The sequence below is a fragment of the Oncorhynchus gorbuscha genome, linkage group LG15 (genome assembly GCF_021184085.1).
Source record: "Oncorhynchus gorbuscha isolate QuinsamMale2020 ecotype Even-year linkage group LG15, OgorEven_v1.0, whole genome shotgun sequence".
Taxonomy (NCBI): Eukaryota; Metazoa; Chordata; class Actinopteri; order Salmoniformes; family Salmonidae; genus Oncorhynchus; species Oncorhynchus gorbuscha.
The window spans coordinates 23226269-23241965 of NC_060187.1; the positions used below are offsets into that span (position 1 = coordinate 23226269).

At 44.0% G+C, this 15697-nt stretch overlaps 2 protein-coding genes across 5 annotated transcripts in view; one reads left to right on the forward strand and one right to left on the reverse strand.

Annotated features, from left to right (window-relative positions):
* Positions 1 to 625: 625 nt before the first annotated feature.
* Positions 626 to 7923, reverse strand: LOC123996480 (60S ribosomal protein L5-like). The gene is made up of 9 exons (XM_046299847.1): positions 7869 to 7923; positions 5248 to 5375; positions 4519 to 4588; positions 4255 to 4370; positions 3702 to 3836; positions 2842 to 3044; positions 2116 to 2293; positions 1066 to 1154; positions 626 to 787 (listed from the first exon to the last, which is right to left on the reverse strand). Exons 1-9 carry the CDS (start codon positions 7921 to 7923, stop codon positions 685 to 687), a joined length of 1077 nt encoding a protein of 358 aa, XP_046155803.1. The 3' UTR covers positions 626 to 684.
* A 2081-nt stretch (positions 7924 to 10004) lies between these two features.
* The window catches only part of LOC123996763 (ecotropic viral integration site 5 protein homolog), a 62064-nt gene continuing 56371 nt past the window's right edge, over positions 10005 to 15697 (forward strand). For 2 of the 4 annotated variants that reach the window (XM_046300437.1, XM_046300441.1), the window contains exon 1: positions 10006 to 10266. The gene's annotated coding sequence lies outside the window, so the exon portion shown is untranslated. Of the gene's footprint in view, positions 10267 to 10315; positions 10418 to 15697 lie in introns of those variants that run through there. The other 2 variants (XM_046300440.1, XM_046300439.1) reach the window with 2 other exon arrangements.

The following is a 15697-nucleotide window of genomic DNA, read 5'->3' on the forward strand; positions in this document are numbered from 1 at the left end:
AAGCACTTTTGTGGGGAAAAACTGATTGGCTGGGCCTGGCTCCCTAGTCGACAGACCTTTTGTTTTTAACCTGACTGCACCCCTGCTCAGTCATGTGAAAGCCAGATTAGTGACTAATGAATTCATTTCAATTGACATTGGTTGTTTATTTTTCAGTATATAGAGGGACAATCACAGGTTAAAAAGGCTTTACAAATTGAGGGGGACAGGGTTAATTTCCCCCTTAATTTGTATAATGTTTAGACTGACTGTACATTCTAGCAAACAATGCCAATTGTATTCCATTGTCAACTTTTCCCTCCATCTATTTAAAATCTGCATTGAACACTGTCTATAGCGGGTGTATTCAAATCAAGCTAGGTCTGAATTGTTTTATGTTCTACCAGATTAAATTGCACCCACCTGGTGTCCCAGGTCTAAATAAGTTCCAGATGAGAAAAAATGAAAAATCAGCAGTGAAATATTATATTTGAATATCCCTGGTGGATGGTTTTCAATCAGGAGAGTAAGTAAATCAGTTCCATGTCCAATTCTACACAATCTCAACCACTTAAACAGTATGGGTAACACTTCAAACAGTAGCTCCTATAATAGAGGGATAAACCAATGACAGACAGAGGCTATATTCTTTTTCTGTAGATTTATTAGAACAAAGAATTGTCCCTACATCATTAGGACCAGAGTTTAGCTGTCGGCAGCCTCCTGTTCCTGAGCCCTGAGGAAGCTGGCCTTCTTCTGAGCAACGCGGTCTTTCCTCTGGGCCAGAGAGAGCTTGGCACGGTTCCACCTGGGGGAGACAAACATGTCAGAATTATTACATTACGATGCATTTTAACAATGTCAGGGAACATGACTACAATGCCAAGGGCAGGGGACAATGCAATAAGTAAACTGAAATGTGTTAAAATACAAAGAGGTAGATTAAAATGGAATTGACCCCAACTTGGACCATGATCATCTAGTCAAGTTCACCATCAGGTTTTAGTCCTAACAGCATGAAAGCCAACAATGCAGTAGTAAGTACTGCATTCCATATAAAATAGCCAAAATTGCTCATCAACTAGCCTCTTCTTCTTGACTTCTTTCTTGGGCTTCTTTTCGTGGACTGGGTTGTTACGAATGCCAGCATGGGCCTTTTTGTACATCTCCTGAACCTGCGAGAAAAGTGTGGCAAACAATAGTACCATGGAGTGGGTAAATAAAAGTACATTCCAGACCAAATACACATTAACACAACAGTACAGAAGCTCCTGCTGGATGCAGTATAGTTTTTACTTTACACACTTTTTTTTACACATCCAGTTGATAGGAATGAGCTGGATGCCAGTTGTATTTTAGGACTAGTACATATGACACAAATGTATTAACTGTACTGCTCTCAGCCCCGTCTTGAAACGTTGATTACATCAATTTGGGCAAATGAAGGACCAACTACAATTTGCTCAGCCTCAAGTCTATCATCATCAAGCAGCAGTTACTACATAGACTTATTGAAGAATTCCAAATCAACCCCTATCCCCTCCTATAGATCAGAGAGCTTTGATAAGATTGAAGCAATGGACAGTAACACAGAATACCAAACCAGGCCCTCGCCCCTACCAAACCGTTTTGAGGGCACTCTGGTGTCACGTGTTGCTGACAACTCCAAGGGATACTTCCTAAGTGACAAGGGAATTAAATGAAACCATTAACTTCAGGACACACGGGTGACTTGAATGACGCAATTGTGTTTTACATTTAAATAGGCCTCAGTGAACACTCAAACGCAGGGCCAAGGGGAAGGGACTGGTTTGGGATTCAGCACAACTTTCCCTTCAGAATTTATTTGCATCATAAGCTGATATGATCCCCAGTATGCTTATAGGCATGAGGCCTAAGAATTTAACAGAGCAGTAGTAGCAACCCTGCTAGCTCAGGTTTAGTTTGGTTCAGTGAAAACGGGTAGAACTGGGTGTGATACAAAACGGGTAGAACTGGGTGTGATACAATACCAAGTGGCTAATAGTGCAGATAAACACGTAACCATCCAGCTGTGGTCTAATTGAACTAATATACATGTATTTGCAGGCACCTCCCGATACATCACAATGGGTTCAGTGTGAACTTTGAACTTGCCGTGTCAGGAGCAACACCATTCTTGATGAAGCGAGAGAACTGCTTCTTGTATGCGTCCTCATCCTCCTCCATCAGATAGCTCATGTACTCAGACACATTGACACCCATGATGTGCTTGCGGTGGACCTCTGCATTGAACTCTTTGCTCTCCGCATCATATCCAGGGAAGCGCTTAGTGCTAGGGGGAAAGGAAGGGGAAGAGGGGACAAGAACATGTCAGCCAGAAAGGGACTACTGACCCAGTCATATTGACTGAGGATTATAGGCAGTGCACTAAGACCAATAGTTTCACTAAGGCCATATGTAATGAGTGATTGCAGAACACCAAGAACATAACATTAGGCTGGTAAACTACTGATCCATATTGCTCTCGGCCCCATCTTGAAACAGGACATGTTACATCAACCTGGGCAAATGAAGGACCAACTACAATTTGCTCAGCCTCAAGTGTATCATCATCAAGCAACACATAGATCCTGGCAACTTCAGAGGTACTAGCCTAGTCCAAGATCTGTGTGACTTACAAACAAATCTTGACCTGGGGATGTATATGCATCATGTGCCTCGAGTGGGAATGCTGACCTAGGATCAGTTTCATTTTCGATGACAATGAATAAGATTGTGGACAGGGGGAGCTGTTCCTAAATCAGCAGTCTTACACCAAGACACTAGATACATACGGCCCCTGGCTACAAAAACGTGTTCTTAAGCCAGGGAAGTAATTACCTGTGGGGGATGGACAGGCCTCCATCCACAGCCCCCTTCAGGGCTCCAAAAACCTTGTTGCCAGTGCTGGTTCTGGCGAGCCCTGCATCCAGGTAGCAGGTGAATGCACCTGGCTGATCATCGATGCTCTCCACGTTGAACTCATCTCCAGTGACCTCCACCTGTCCCTCGTACACCTTGTCCAGGCCGAACTTGTTCAGCAGCTGGAGGGGAAGACAAAAACAGGATTAGAGAAATCTGTTGTAGTATTAAGCCAAGCTGACAACATTGGTAGTGTGTTCTCGCTCAGCAAGCAAGAAACACCGTAGGTGGCTAAAGCAGAGGTCCTGTATGACTCAGTTGGTAGAGCATCATGCTTGCAATGCCAAGATTGTGGGTTCCATTCCCATGTTTATACAAATGTAGAAATGTATGCACACATGACTACGTCTGCTAAACGGCATATTATATTACAGTCAGTTGCTAAACAAGTGGATCAAGTCAAACGGACAGGTAGCCTTCCACCTGTAACTGCCAATTCCTCACAATGAGCAAAAAGAAATGCATGGTTCAATAGGATTGTTTGGCCATTCAGATGCAGAACAGACATACTTCATGTAATACAGGAAATCATGGCATCTCTATAACAAACAATCCAGAACACGATCCAGAGTTATGTCAATAACTTAGAAATTAGTTCAAGGTGTAAAAGATTAAACCAGGTTTGAGGAAAGTAAATGGCACATGCAATGTTGAGAAAAGACAGCTTTCATTAACGGGGTAGAAACATAGAATACACATTCACTAATAGTGCTGCAAACTGAACAAACTATGGAGGGAGCCATCAGGTCAGAGCAGGGGTGTATGAGAGCTGATCTTACCCTGCGGGCCAGCAGCAGACCAGTGCAGTAGGCTGCTGCGTAGTTAGTCAGACCAACGGCGATCCCGTACTTGGGCAGCTCGTGGGAGTAGGCAGCGCACACGATCATGTCCCCCTCGATCTTAGCATAGGCAATCTGGAGCAAATCACATAACACAAGAAATAATGACAATATAGTCTACAACATTTAAGCCATAAGCGTGTGCTGCACCGATTTCTGGTAACCAACCCCTAATAGTATGGGATATCTCCCGATTAATTCAAATCAAAGCATCATGGGACATCTCCGATTAACTCAAATCAAAGTGTCATGGGACATGTGAGAATGATGGGGTCAATCTAGTTGAATTGATCTGAGAACACAGTTGCACACTTTTTTAGGTGGATTAAACTGGACTAGAGCATGGTGCTCAAGTGGCAGAGTTGTGGGTTTGACTCGAACAGGCCACATGTGTAACTGTCAATTGTGTGTTACTGTCAAAAGCTGCTTTAGATAAAAGTTTCTGCTAAACGGATTGTCCATTCTGGTAATTCCAACATTTTCCCCATCTTACCTGGCAGACGATATCCCGGTTGGAGAAGCGGACGATCATCCTGTATTTGGGTGTGTTGTACTTGTTCTTATCTTGGATGACCAGGCGCTTACGGGCGAAGTAGTCCGTCTTTCCCTCTATGCAGAATAAGGATACCAAAGTCAGTGAGATGGAGGTTTATCAATGGAATGAATAGGGTCTTTAGTGTGAAAGGAAATATCAGGACAGTCATGGCATTTGCATTCTTGCAACTCCAATCACGTGCTAAAACAAATAATCCCTTACCTCGCCTCCTCCTGAATTTGACCTGGTACCTCTTGAAGTAGGACTTATTTTTCACCACTTTCACAAAACCCTATAAGACAGTAACGTAATTAGCATGTCGGTAAACCTACTTAACTACTTTTCAACACAAAGTAGACCGAATGTTACACATGCTGCACTGAAAGCTTATTTTATGTGGCCAAACTGTCAGACATTGTCACACCAAGTCTTTGGCCCATCTTCGATGATGGGCTAGCTAGCAGTTAGTTAGCACTACTTTGCGATGTTCAGCACAGGGATGGATTTGGGGCACTGATCACATTATCCTATCCCGGTCCAAAATATGTGCCATGCGATATATGAAAAGACAATTTCACCAACTGTCGAACTAGTTGACCACATTTTCTACTAGCCAGCCGGTGTGATAAGTACTAGCCTCGGGCTAGTTTTAATTTCAACCCTACTCCGACTTTGGCAACACTATAAACATGTTTATTAGCGATTCACATCACTGGACTTGATTACAGACAAAGTAAACAATTCGCTAGGAAGATCTCTACAGAGCTACAGGAAGCATGAATTGATTCAGGCGGCCATTAGGCCACGTTTGATAGACACCCGTGAGAGGTAGCTGGACGGAATCCATCTTCATCCATGGCTTTCAAAAACATCTAAAACATGTGATTGCACACAACACATATCTGATGTCTTATATATGTATGTAGGAACATATTTTGGCGTTTTACTAACCATTTTCAGTCTTTTCTGTCTCCTTAACCAGGAGCCTGGAGTCAAAGACAGGGGATTTGACTCCGCTGCATTAGAAAAAGGAAGTTTGCATTGCGCATGTTGCGTAAATAGCGTGTAGCAGGATGTAGCTTTAGAGTAAGACAAATGCTACACTGCCCTCTACTGTATAGGGTGGACAATGGCAATACCAGGTGATAAGATGTCTCCAACAACAGTACATGATAAAAAATGTGCATCACTGAGGTATTTTCCTTTATGGGTTTGTAATAAACCCTCAACGTACATTTATTGAAGGCATTTGCAAAGTGCCCTACAACACAAATTACATCACACCGTGACTGTGCCATGCTGTGTGTGCATGCATATTATGAACATCTACTGAATAAAAATAAACATTGCTATAGGAACATGTTTATAATTAAAACAATAGACCCAAAGGATGTTGTACAGAAGACACATGGGACATCAAAGGGAGGGTTTCTCTGTAATTATGTCTGATTTTCATTCCATAGTAGACAGTATGGTGTAAGCAAGAGTCTTACGTCAGTGCTTTTTTAGGACAGACAAGGGTGTGGCTGATATAAGAAATATGATATGTTTGTAAGCACTGGAATTTCCATGTAAAACCAGAAAAGTTTGTTTGATGACCTTTTGTTCTTATGTGGATCACGATAGTCGGCTCTGCCATTAACCTCATTCTCACCTGTTTTAAAAAAGGCAAAAGTGCTTATTTTAGTCTGAGCTGGACAGCTGATAGTGAACCTTTATTGCAACATCTTCTGTCTGACATTGAATAGTCTCCCTGTCACTAATCTCCCGTGGGCAGATTCTGCATCGATTTTACTTCTGGGTTAACCGGAGATTACTCTTTCACCACCTCTGAGTGTGGCATGTTTGCTGTAATCCACTCTAGACAGCAACATTCCAAAACTTCCTGTGGAATTGATACTACTGTCAGAGGCAACAATGAGCCACAGGTGAGTTTGTGCTGTAGCGATTGGCTTCCAGTACTTTGCAGTTACCCTTGACTTTAGTAGACTACAGCTAATAGGAACATATTCTTTTACAGAGCAAAAATAAACATCACAAGGTGTTATTATATGAACGCTGGTTTATATGTTGGATGAACAATGACATTTAAGAACATACAGCTGGCGGGTTATACATTCCATCGGCAGGATAGAACAGCAACCTCTGGTAAGACACGGGGCTGGGGCCTCTGCATATATGTGAACAACAGCTGGTGCACAATATCTAAGGAAGTCTCAAGGTTTTTCTCGCCTGAGGTAGAGTATCTCATGATTAGCTGTAAACCACACTATCTACCTAGAGAGTTTTCATCTGTATTTTTCATAGCTGTCTACATACCACCACAGACTGATGCTGGCACTAAAACCTCGCTCAGTGAGCTGTATACCGGCATAAGCAAACAGGAAAACGCTCATCCAGAGGCGGCGCTCCTAGTGGCCGGGGACTTTCATGCAGGGAAATTTAAATCAGTTTGACCTCATTTCTGTCAGCATGTTAAATGTGCAACCAGAGGGAAAAATTATAGACCACCTTTACTCCACACACAGAGATACAAAGCGTACAAAGCTCTCCCTCGCCCTCCATTTGGCAGATCTGACCATAATTCTATCCTCATGATTCCTGCTTACAAGCAAAAATTAAAGCAGGAAGCACCAGTGACTCGGTCTATAAAAAAGTTGTCAGATGAAGCAGATGCTAAACTACAGGACTGCTTTGCTAGCACAGACTGGAATATGTTCCGGGATTCTTCAGATGGCATTGTGGAGTACACCACATCAGTCACTGGCTTTATCAATAAGTGCATCAAAGAAGTCGTCCCCACAGTGATTGTACGTACATACCGCAACAAGAAGCCATGGATTACAGGCAACATTCGCTCTGAGCTAAAGGGTAGAGCTACCGCTTTCAAGGAGCGGGACTCTAACCCAGAAGTTTATAAGAAATCCCACTATGCCCTCCGACAAACCATCAAACAGGCAAAGTCTCAATACAGTACTAAGATCGAATCGTACTACTCTGGTTCCGATGATCGTTGAATGTGGCAGGGCTTGCAAACTATTACAGACTACAAAGGGAAGCACAGCCGAGAGCTGCCCAGTGACACAAGCCTACCAGATGAGCTAAATAACTTCTATGCTCGCTTTGAGGCAAGTAACACCGAAACATGCATGAGAGCACCAGCTGTTCCGGACGACTGTGTGGTCACGCTCTCCGCAGCCAATGTGAGTAAGACCTTCAAACAGGTCAACATTTACAAGGCCACAGGGCCAGACGGATTACCAGGACATGTACTCCGAGCATGCGCTGACCAACTGGCAAGTGTCTTCACTGACATTTTATTATTTTTTATTATTATTATTTTTTGCCCTTTTTCTCCCCAATTTTGTGGTATCCAATTGGTAGTTACAGTCTTGTCTCATCGCTGCAACTCCCATATGGATTCGGGAGAGGCAAAGGTCGAGAGCCTTGCGTCCTCTGAAACCGAACCAAGCCGCTCTGCTTCATGACACAATGCCCACTTAACTCAGAAGCCAGCTGCACCAATGTGTCGGAGGAAATACTGTACACCTGGTGACCGAATCAGTGTGCACCTAGCCCGGGCCCGCCACAGAATTCACTAGTGCGCCACGGGACAAGGACATCCATGGGGCGGTGCCAATTGTGCGGGCTGTGACAAAGCCTGGACTCGAACCCAGAATCTCTAGTGGCACAGCTAGCACTGCGATGCAGTGCCTTAGACCACTGCGGCACTCGGGAGGCCCTTTCACTGACATTTTCATCCTCTCCCTGTCTGAGTCTGCAATACTACCAACAGGCTTCAAGCAGACCACCATAGCCCCCCTGTGCCCAAGAAAACTAAGGTAACCTGCCTAAATTATTACCGACTCGTAGCACTCCCGTCTGTAGCCATGAAATGCTTTGAAAGGCTGGTCATGGCTCACATCAACACCATTACGCCAGAAAGCCTAGACCCACTCCAATTTGCAAACCGAACCAACAGACCCATAGATGATGCGATCTCTATTGCAATCCACACTGCACTTTTACACCTGGACAAAGGGAACACCTATGTGAGAATGCTATTCATTGACTACAGCTCAGCGTTCAACACCATATAGTGCCCTCAAAGCTCATCACTAAGCTAAGGACCCTGGGACTAAACACCTCCCTCTGCAACTTGTTCCTGGACTTCCTGACGGGCTGCCCCCCAGGTGGTAAGTGTAGGTAACAACACATCCACCACGCTGATCCTCAACACGGGGACCCCTCAGGATTGCGCACTCAGCCCCCCCTCCTGTACTCCCTGTTCACTCATGACTGCATGGCCAGGCACGACTCCAACACCATCATTAAATTTGCTGATGACACAACAGTGGTAGGCCTAATCACCGACAACGATGAGACAGCCTATAGGGAGGAGGTCAGAGACCTGACCGTGTGGTGCATGGACAACAACCTCTCCCTCAATGTGATCAAGACAAAGGAGATGACTACAGGAAAAGGAGGACCGAGCACGCCCCCAACCTCATCGACGGGACTGTAGTGGAGCAGGTTGAGAGTTCCTTGGTGTCCACATCACCAACAAACTAACATGGTCCAAGCACACCATTACAGTCATGAAGAGAGAATGACAAAACCTATTCCCCCTCAGGAGACTGAAAAGATCTGGCATGTGTCTTCAGATCCTCAAAAGGTTCTACAGCTGCACCATCGAGAGCATCCTGACGGGTTGCATCACTGCCTGGTACGGCAACTGCTTGGCCTCCGACCGCAAGGCACTACAGAGGGTAGTGCGTACGGCCCAGTATATCACCGAGGCCAAGCTTCCTGCCATCCGGGACCTGTATCTATGCATAGTCACTTTAATAACTCTACCTACATGTACATATTACCTCAATTACCTAGGCGGCGGTGCCCCAGCACATTGACATTGACTCTGTCCCGGTACCCCCTGTATATAGCCCCGCTATTATTATTTACTGCTGCTCTTGAATGATTTGTTATTCTCATCTCTTACTTTTTAAATTATTATTTGGGGGTATTTTCTTAAAACTGCATTGTTGGTTAAGGGTTTGAAAGTAAGCATTTTACTGTAAGGTCTACCTACCCCTGCTGTATTCGGCACATGTGACAAATACAATTTGATTGGATTTATATTGTAATATATGATATTGTTTAGGTTATTTTTAATGACGTGAAAAGCATCATACACAATTATCAAATGGGTCTATATTTAAGCAATCAGACACGAGGGGGTGTAGTATGTGGCCAATACAGCCCTTAGCCCTTATATTGGCCATATATCACAAACCCCCGAGGTGCCTTATTGCTATTTTAAACTGGTTACCAACGTAATTAGAGCAGAAAAAATAAATGTTTTGTCATACCCATGGAAAACTGTCTATACCACAGCTGTCAGCCAATCAGCATTCAGGGCTCGAACCACCCAGTTTATGATCTCTGATAGTGTATTTTGTTTTGTGCTGACAAGAAATAATAGACATGAACTAGATACATTTTTCAAAAGTCTGTTGTCAAAAACCTAGCTATAGCTAGGTTTATAGAGTTTATAAAGAGGTCAAATAGTTGATCAAGGAACTTGAAGGTTTGTTATTTAAACTACTGTAGCTAAGTGTAAGGTAATATAATAAACAGTAGAGGGCAGTAGTAGTGTACTATTTTTCGGTAGTTGGGTTTTTCAGGTCGACCAACGTGACGCATGCTCTGTACGGTGGATGTAAACATTGGAGCTGCCCTTTTGTTGGCACGAGCTGGCTGTGTGTACACGTATTCGGCTCGATGGGTGTTTGGACGTGGAGCTGTTGCCTGGTGGAATCAGCTAGCTAACTAGGAGACTCGGCCTAAAAATAAATCCGAAACCAGGCTATTGAACTTGTTTAAATTAAATTGCGCAAGTCTGTGCTGTTGTACTTTGGCCAATGGAAAGTTAATGTTTATCTCTCAGGGTTGAAAACGCGACTAGGCACGGTAAGCGCGGTTCAGACTTTTTTTATGAGCAAGGAGCTGTTGCTGGCTAACTAACTACAGTAGCTAGCTAGCTAACGTTTTAACGTGTTTGGAAATAGCTTGGAGCGAATAATGTGTTTCGTATGTTGGTATATAGGGCACTGTATTTCAGGTAGGCTTTTTATGTCTCTAAATAGGAAGTTGTTTGGGTATTACAACAAGCTAAACTAGCAATCTAACTAACGTTAGCAACTTTCATAATCTGTTAGCTCATCGAATATATGCACAACGGTTAGCTATGAATTCATAAATCATTGCTAGTTTAACTTCATGCAAAATGTTTACTGAATCCTGTAGCAATCCAATGAACTTTAACAGACAATTAGTTATAATGTGATCAGCTAACAAACTCACGTCTCATTTATAATGACTGTAGAAACAACCCCCGTTAAACACATTTCAGTTGCTGTACACGTTCGTTACGTTTTACTGTCATAGTAAAGTTAACGTTAGGCACACAATGGTGGAACTGAAATGTTTTATTTGCTAATAGTTTTACACTTCCGAGACGGCATATCTAATTGAAGGTAATCTGTTTCTAGTCCACCACAGTCAATTTCCATGTGAGGTCTTTTAAATTATTAAAATGAGGGTTTCCTTGGATGACAAACTCCTGTAATTTAAGTAATTGGCTGAGAGAGAACTGCAACTGTTACCTCCACTGTACAGCCATCCAATTATGTGTGTACAGTGATAAATAAGTCAGTGTCAGTTGTGCCAGCCAAGGACATTGAATTTCCATTCGCCTTTTCTTAGGTTGTTTACTTTTCATGGAATGTAAGCACACCAAAGAATTTTCATCATAGGTGCTAGATGAAATCCTTGCTGAAATGTTTCTATAACCCCCACTTTTTCCATCTGAGCCTTGGAAGTAAACATAGCTGCACTCTCACTATGCAGGAGCTCTCACTATGCAGGAACCCTCCTCAACCCTACCCTAACCCTAATGGCACCATATTCGCTAAATGTTGCACTACTTTGACCAGAAACCTATGGTCTAAAGTAGTGGAATATTTAGAGAATAGGGTGCTATTTGGGACGCAGTGGGTGCTGAAGATCCCCTTTCCTCATGATCCACTTAACTGCTGATCCAGGCATGCAGTCATCTGTTGCTATGCTGGGCATTAGCTAGTAATGCTGTATCTAGCTGACATGTTTCTTCCTCCTTTTTCACTGATCGACTAAAGATAAAAATCTTCCTCACTATTATACCATTTTGTAGCTTACACCGAGCCTAGTTGATAACACTAGGAAACTACCCCTCACAGGCACACCTGTTTTTAGACATTAAGGTTAAGCGCTTTGTAATACAATCACATGCTGGTCTGTCCTGCTGTCTCACAGTCCAGTCCAGACATTCATGCCATGTGACTGCAGTGATTTCTTGGCTTGTTTGTTGGCTAGGAGGAGTAGTGGGGAGAAGCGATTAACACCGGGATCCCGGGAGAGGGACAACTCTTCACATTTCCCGAAAAAATGAAATGACAAGACTGGGGAGGCTGGGGATATCAAATCAAACTTTTTGTCACATATGCAGAAGTTTTTTATTTCACCTTTTATTTAACCAGGTAGGCCAGTTGAGAACAAGTTCTCATTTACAACTGCGACCTGGTCAAGATAAAGCAAAGCAGTGCGACCAAAAACAACAACAGAGTTTCACATGGGATAAACAAACGTACAGTCAATAACACAATAGAAAAATCTGTATACAGTGTGTGCAAATGAAGCAAGGAGGTAAGGCAATAAATAAGCCAATCGTGGCAAAGTAATTACAATTTCGCAATTTACATTGGAGTGATTTATATGTGCAGGTAGAAATACTGGTGTGCAGAAAAACAAATATGGGGATGAGGTAGGCAGTTGGTTGGATGGGCTATTTACAGATAGGCTGTGTACAGCTGCAGCGATCGATAAGCTGCCCTGACAGCTGACGCTTAAAGTTAGTGAGGGAGATATGAGTCTCCAGCTTCAGTGATTTTTGCAATTCATTCCAGTCATTGGCAGAAGAGAACTGGAAGGAAAGGGGGCCAAAGGAAGTGTTGGCTTTGGGGATGACCAGTGAAATACACTGTACCTGCTGGAGCGTGTGCTACTGGTGGCTGTTGCTGTGGTGACCAGTGAGCTGAGATAAGGTGGAGCTTCACCTAGCCAGGACTTAGATGACCTGGAGCCAGTGAATTTGGTGACAAATGTAGCGAGGACCAGCCAGCAAGAGCATAGAGGTCGCAGTGGTGGGTAGTATATGGACAAAATGGATGGCACTGTAATAGACTGCATCCAATTTGTTGAGTAGAGTGTTGGAGGCTATTTTGTAAATGACATCGCCGAAGTCGAGGATCGGTAGGATGGTCAGTTTTACGAGGGTATGTTTTAGAGGTCGGCCGATTTCAAGTTTTCATAGCAGTCGGAAATCGGTGTTTTTGGACACAGATTTAGCCTTTTATTTCATCTTTATTTAACTAGGCAAGTCAGTTAAGTACATGTTCTTATTTTCAATGACGGCCTAGGAACACTGGGTTAACTTCCTCGTTCAGGGGCAGAACGACAGATTTTCACCTTGTCAGCTCGGGGAATACAAACTTGCAACCTTACAGTTAATTAGTCCAACGCTCTAACCACCTTCCTCTCATTGCAATCCATGAGGAGACAGCCTGTTACGTTTAATGCTAGCTAGCATTAAACTTATCTTATAAAAAACAATCATAATCACTACTTACCTACACTTGGTTGATGATATTACTAGTTTATCTAGCGTGTCCTGTGTTGCATATAATCGATGCGGTGCTTAAGATGGGCACTTTGATTTTTGCGGTATTTCATGAGACTCTCGGGAGAAATACGAATTATTCCTGGTATTGAAACTTGTTAGATTTTATGGAAAATATTTATCCCTCATGGGGAGTGTGACTTGAGATTTGAATCACACCACTGAGACTGAGCTTGTGGATGACTGGCTTGTCTGTACTAACCACCATAACACTTTGGTCTTTGTTCTATGACAGAGAGCTCCCCTCTTCATTCTTGTCTAACCATAAACCATATTGAGTAAACTACACGGATGGCACAATCCACATGAATCAAAAGTGTGATTTAGCAGAGAACTGAAAAAATAAGAGGCTTCACAAATCACATTTACAGCTAATTCAGTTCCTTTGTGGTGTTCATGTTGTCAACATCATAGTGTGTGGATGTGTTGTCATAAAATCAGTTGTCAGCCTTTAGACATCAACATGGGAATACTGTTATAGGCCACGTGAAAATGGTCTAGCCTAGGGTTTTCAATTGAATACCAGCTTAATGTGTAACGGTTATTGCATTGTACATTGAGGATAGAACCTCTGAGGCCATCTGAAAATGCTGAATGTAAACTGCACTAAAGCACCCCCTTTTGGAAGCATCCCCTTTCCCATAGAACACTTTTGGAAGCATCCCCTTTCCCATAGAACCCTTTTGGAAGCATCCCCTTTCCCATAGAACCCTTTTGGAAGCATCCCCTTTCCCATAGAACCCTTTTGGAAGCATAGAACCCTTTTGGAAGCCCTTTCCCATAGAACCCTTTTGGAAGCATCCCTTTCCCATAGAACCCTTTTGGAAGCATCCCCTTTCCCATAGAACCCTTTTGGAAGCATCCCCTTTCCCATAGAACCCTTTTGGAAGCATCCCCTTTCCCATAGAACCCTTTTGGAAGCATCCCTTTCCCATAGAACCCTTTTGGAAGCATCCCCTTTCCCATAGAACCCTTTTGGAAGCATCCCCTTTCCCATAGAACCCTTTTGGAAGCATCCCCTTTCCCATAGAACCCTTTTGGAAGCATCCCCTTTCCCATAGAACCCTTTTGGAAGCATCCCCTTTCCCATAGAACACTTTTGGAAGCATCGCCTTTCCCATAGAACACTTTTGGAAGCATCCCCTTTCCCATAGAACACTTTTGGAAGCATCCCCTTTCCCATAGAACACTTTTGGAAGCATCCCCTTTCCCATAGAACCCTTTAGGATGCATCCCCTTTCCCATAGAACCCTTTAGGATGCATCCCCTTTCCCATAGAACCCTTTTGGAAGCATCCCCTTTCCCATAGAACCCTTTTGGAAGCACCCTGGAATGTACAGTGGCAAGAAAAAGTATGTGAACCCTTTGGAATTAACTGGATTTCTGCATACATTTGTCATAAAATTTGATCTGATCTTCGTCTAAGTCACAACCATTGATAAACAGTGTGCTTAAAGTAATAACACACAAATTATTGTATTTTCTCGTCTATATTGCATTTACATTTTACATTTAAGTAATTTAGCAGATGCTCTTATCCAGAGCGTCTTACAAATTGGTGCATTCACCTTATGACATCCAGTGGAACAGCCACTTTACAATAGTGCAACTAAATATTTTAAGGGGGGTGAGAAGGATTACTTTATCCTATCCTAGGCATTCCTTAAAGAGGTGGGGTTTCAGGTGTCTCCGGAAGGTGGTGATTGACTCCGCTGTCCTGGCGTCGTGAGGGAGTTTGTTCCACCATTGGGGGGCCAGAGCAGCGAACAGTTTTGACTGGGCTGAGCGGGAACTGTACTTCCTCAGTGGTAGGGAGGCGAGCAGGCCAGAGGTGGATGAACGCAGTGCCCTTGTTTGGGTGTAGGGCCTGATCAGAGGCTGGAGGTACTGAGGTGCCGTTCCCCTCACAGCTCCGTAGGCAAGCACCATGGTCTTGTAGCGGATGCGAGCTTCAACTGGAAGCCAGTGGAGAGAGCGGAGGAGCGGGGTGACGTGAGAGAACTTGGGAAGGTTGAACACCAGACGGGCTGCGGCGTTCTGGATGAGTTGTAGGGGGTTAATGGCACAGGCAGGGAGCCCAGCCAACAGCGAGTTGCAGTAATCCAGACGGGAAATGACAAGTGCCTGGATTAGGACCTGCGCCGCTTCCTGTGTGAGGCAGGGTCGTACTCTGCGGATGTTGTAGAGCATGAACCTACAGGAACGGGCCACCGCCTTGATGTTAGTTGAGAACGACAGGGTGTTGTCCAGGATCACGCCAAGGTTCTTAGCGCTCTGGGAGGAGGACACAATGGAGTTGTCAACCGTGATGGCGAGATCATGGAACGGGCAGTCCTTCCCCGGGAGGAAGAGCAGCTCCGTCTTGCCGAGGTTCAGCTTGAGGTGGTGATCCGTCATCCACACTGATATGTCTGCCAGACATGCAGAGATGCGATTCGCCACCTGGTCATCAGAAGGGGGAAAGGAGAAGATTAATTGTGTGTCGTCTGCATAGCAATGATAGGAGAGACCATGTGAGGTTATGACGGAGCCAAGTGACTTCGTGTATAGCGAGAATAGGAGAGGGCCTAGAACAGAGCCCTGGGGGACACCAGTGGTGAGAGCGTGTGGTGAGGAGACAGATTC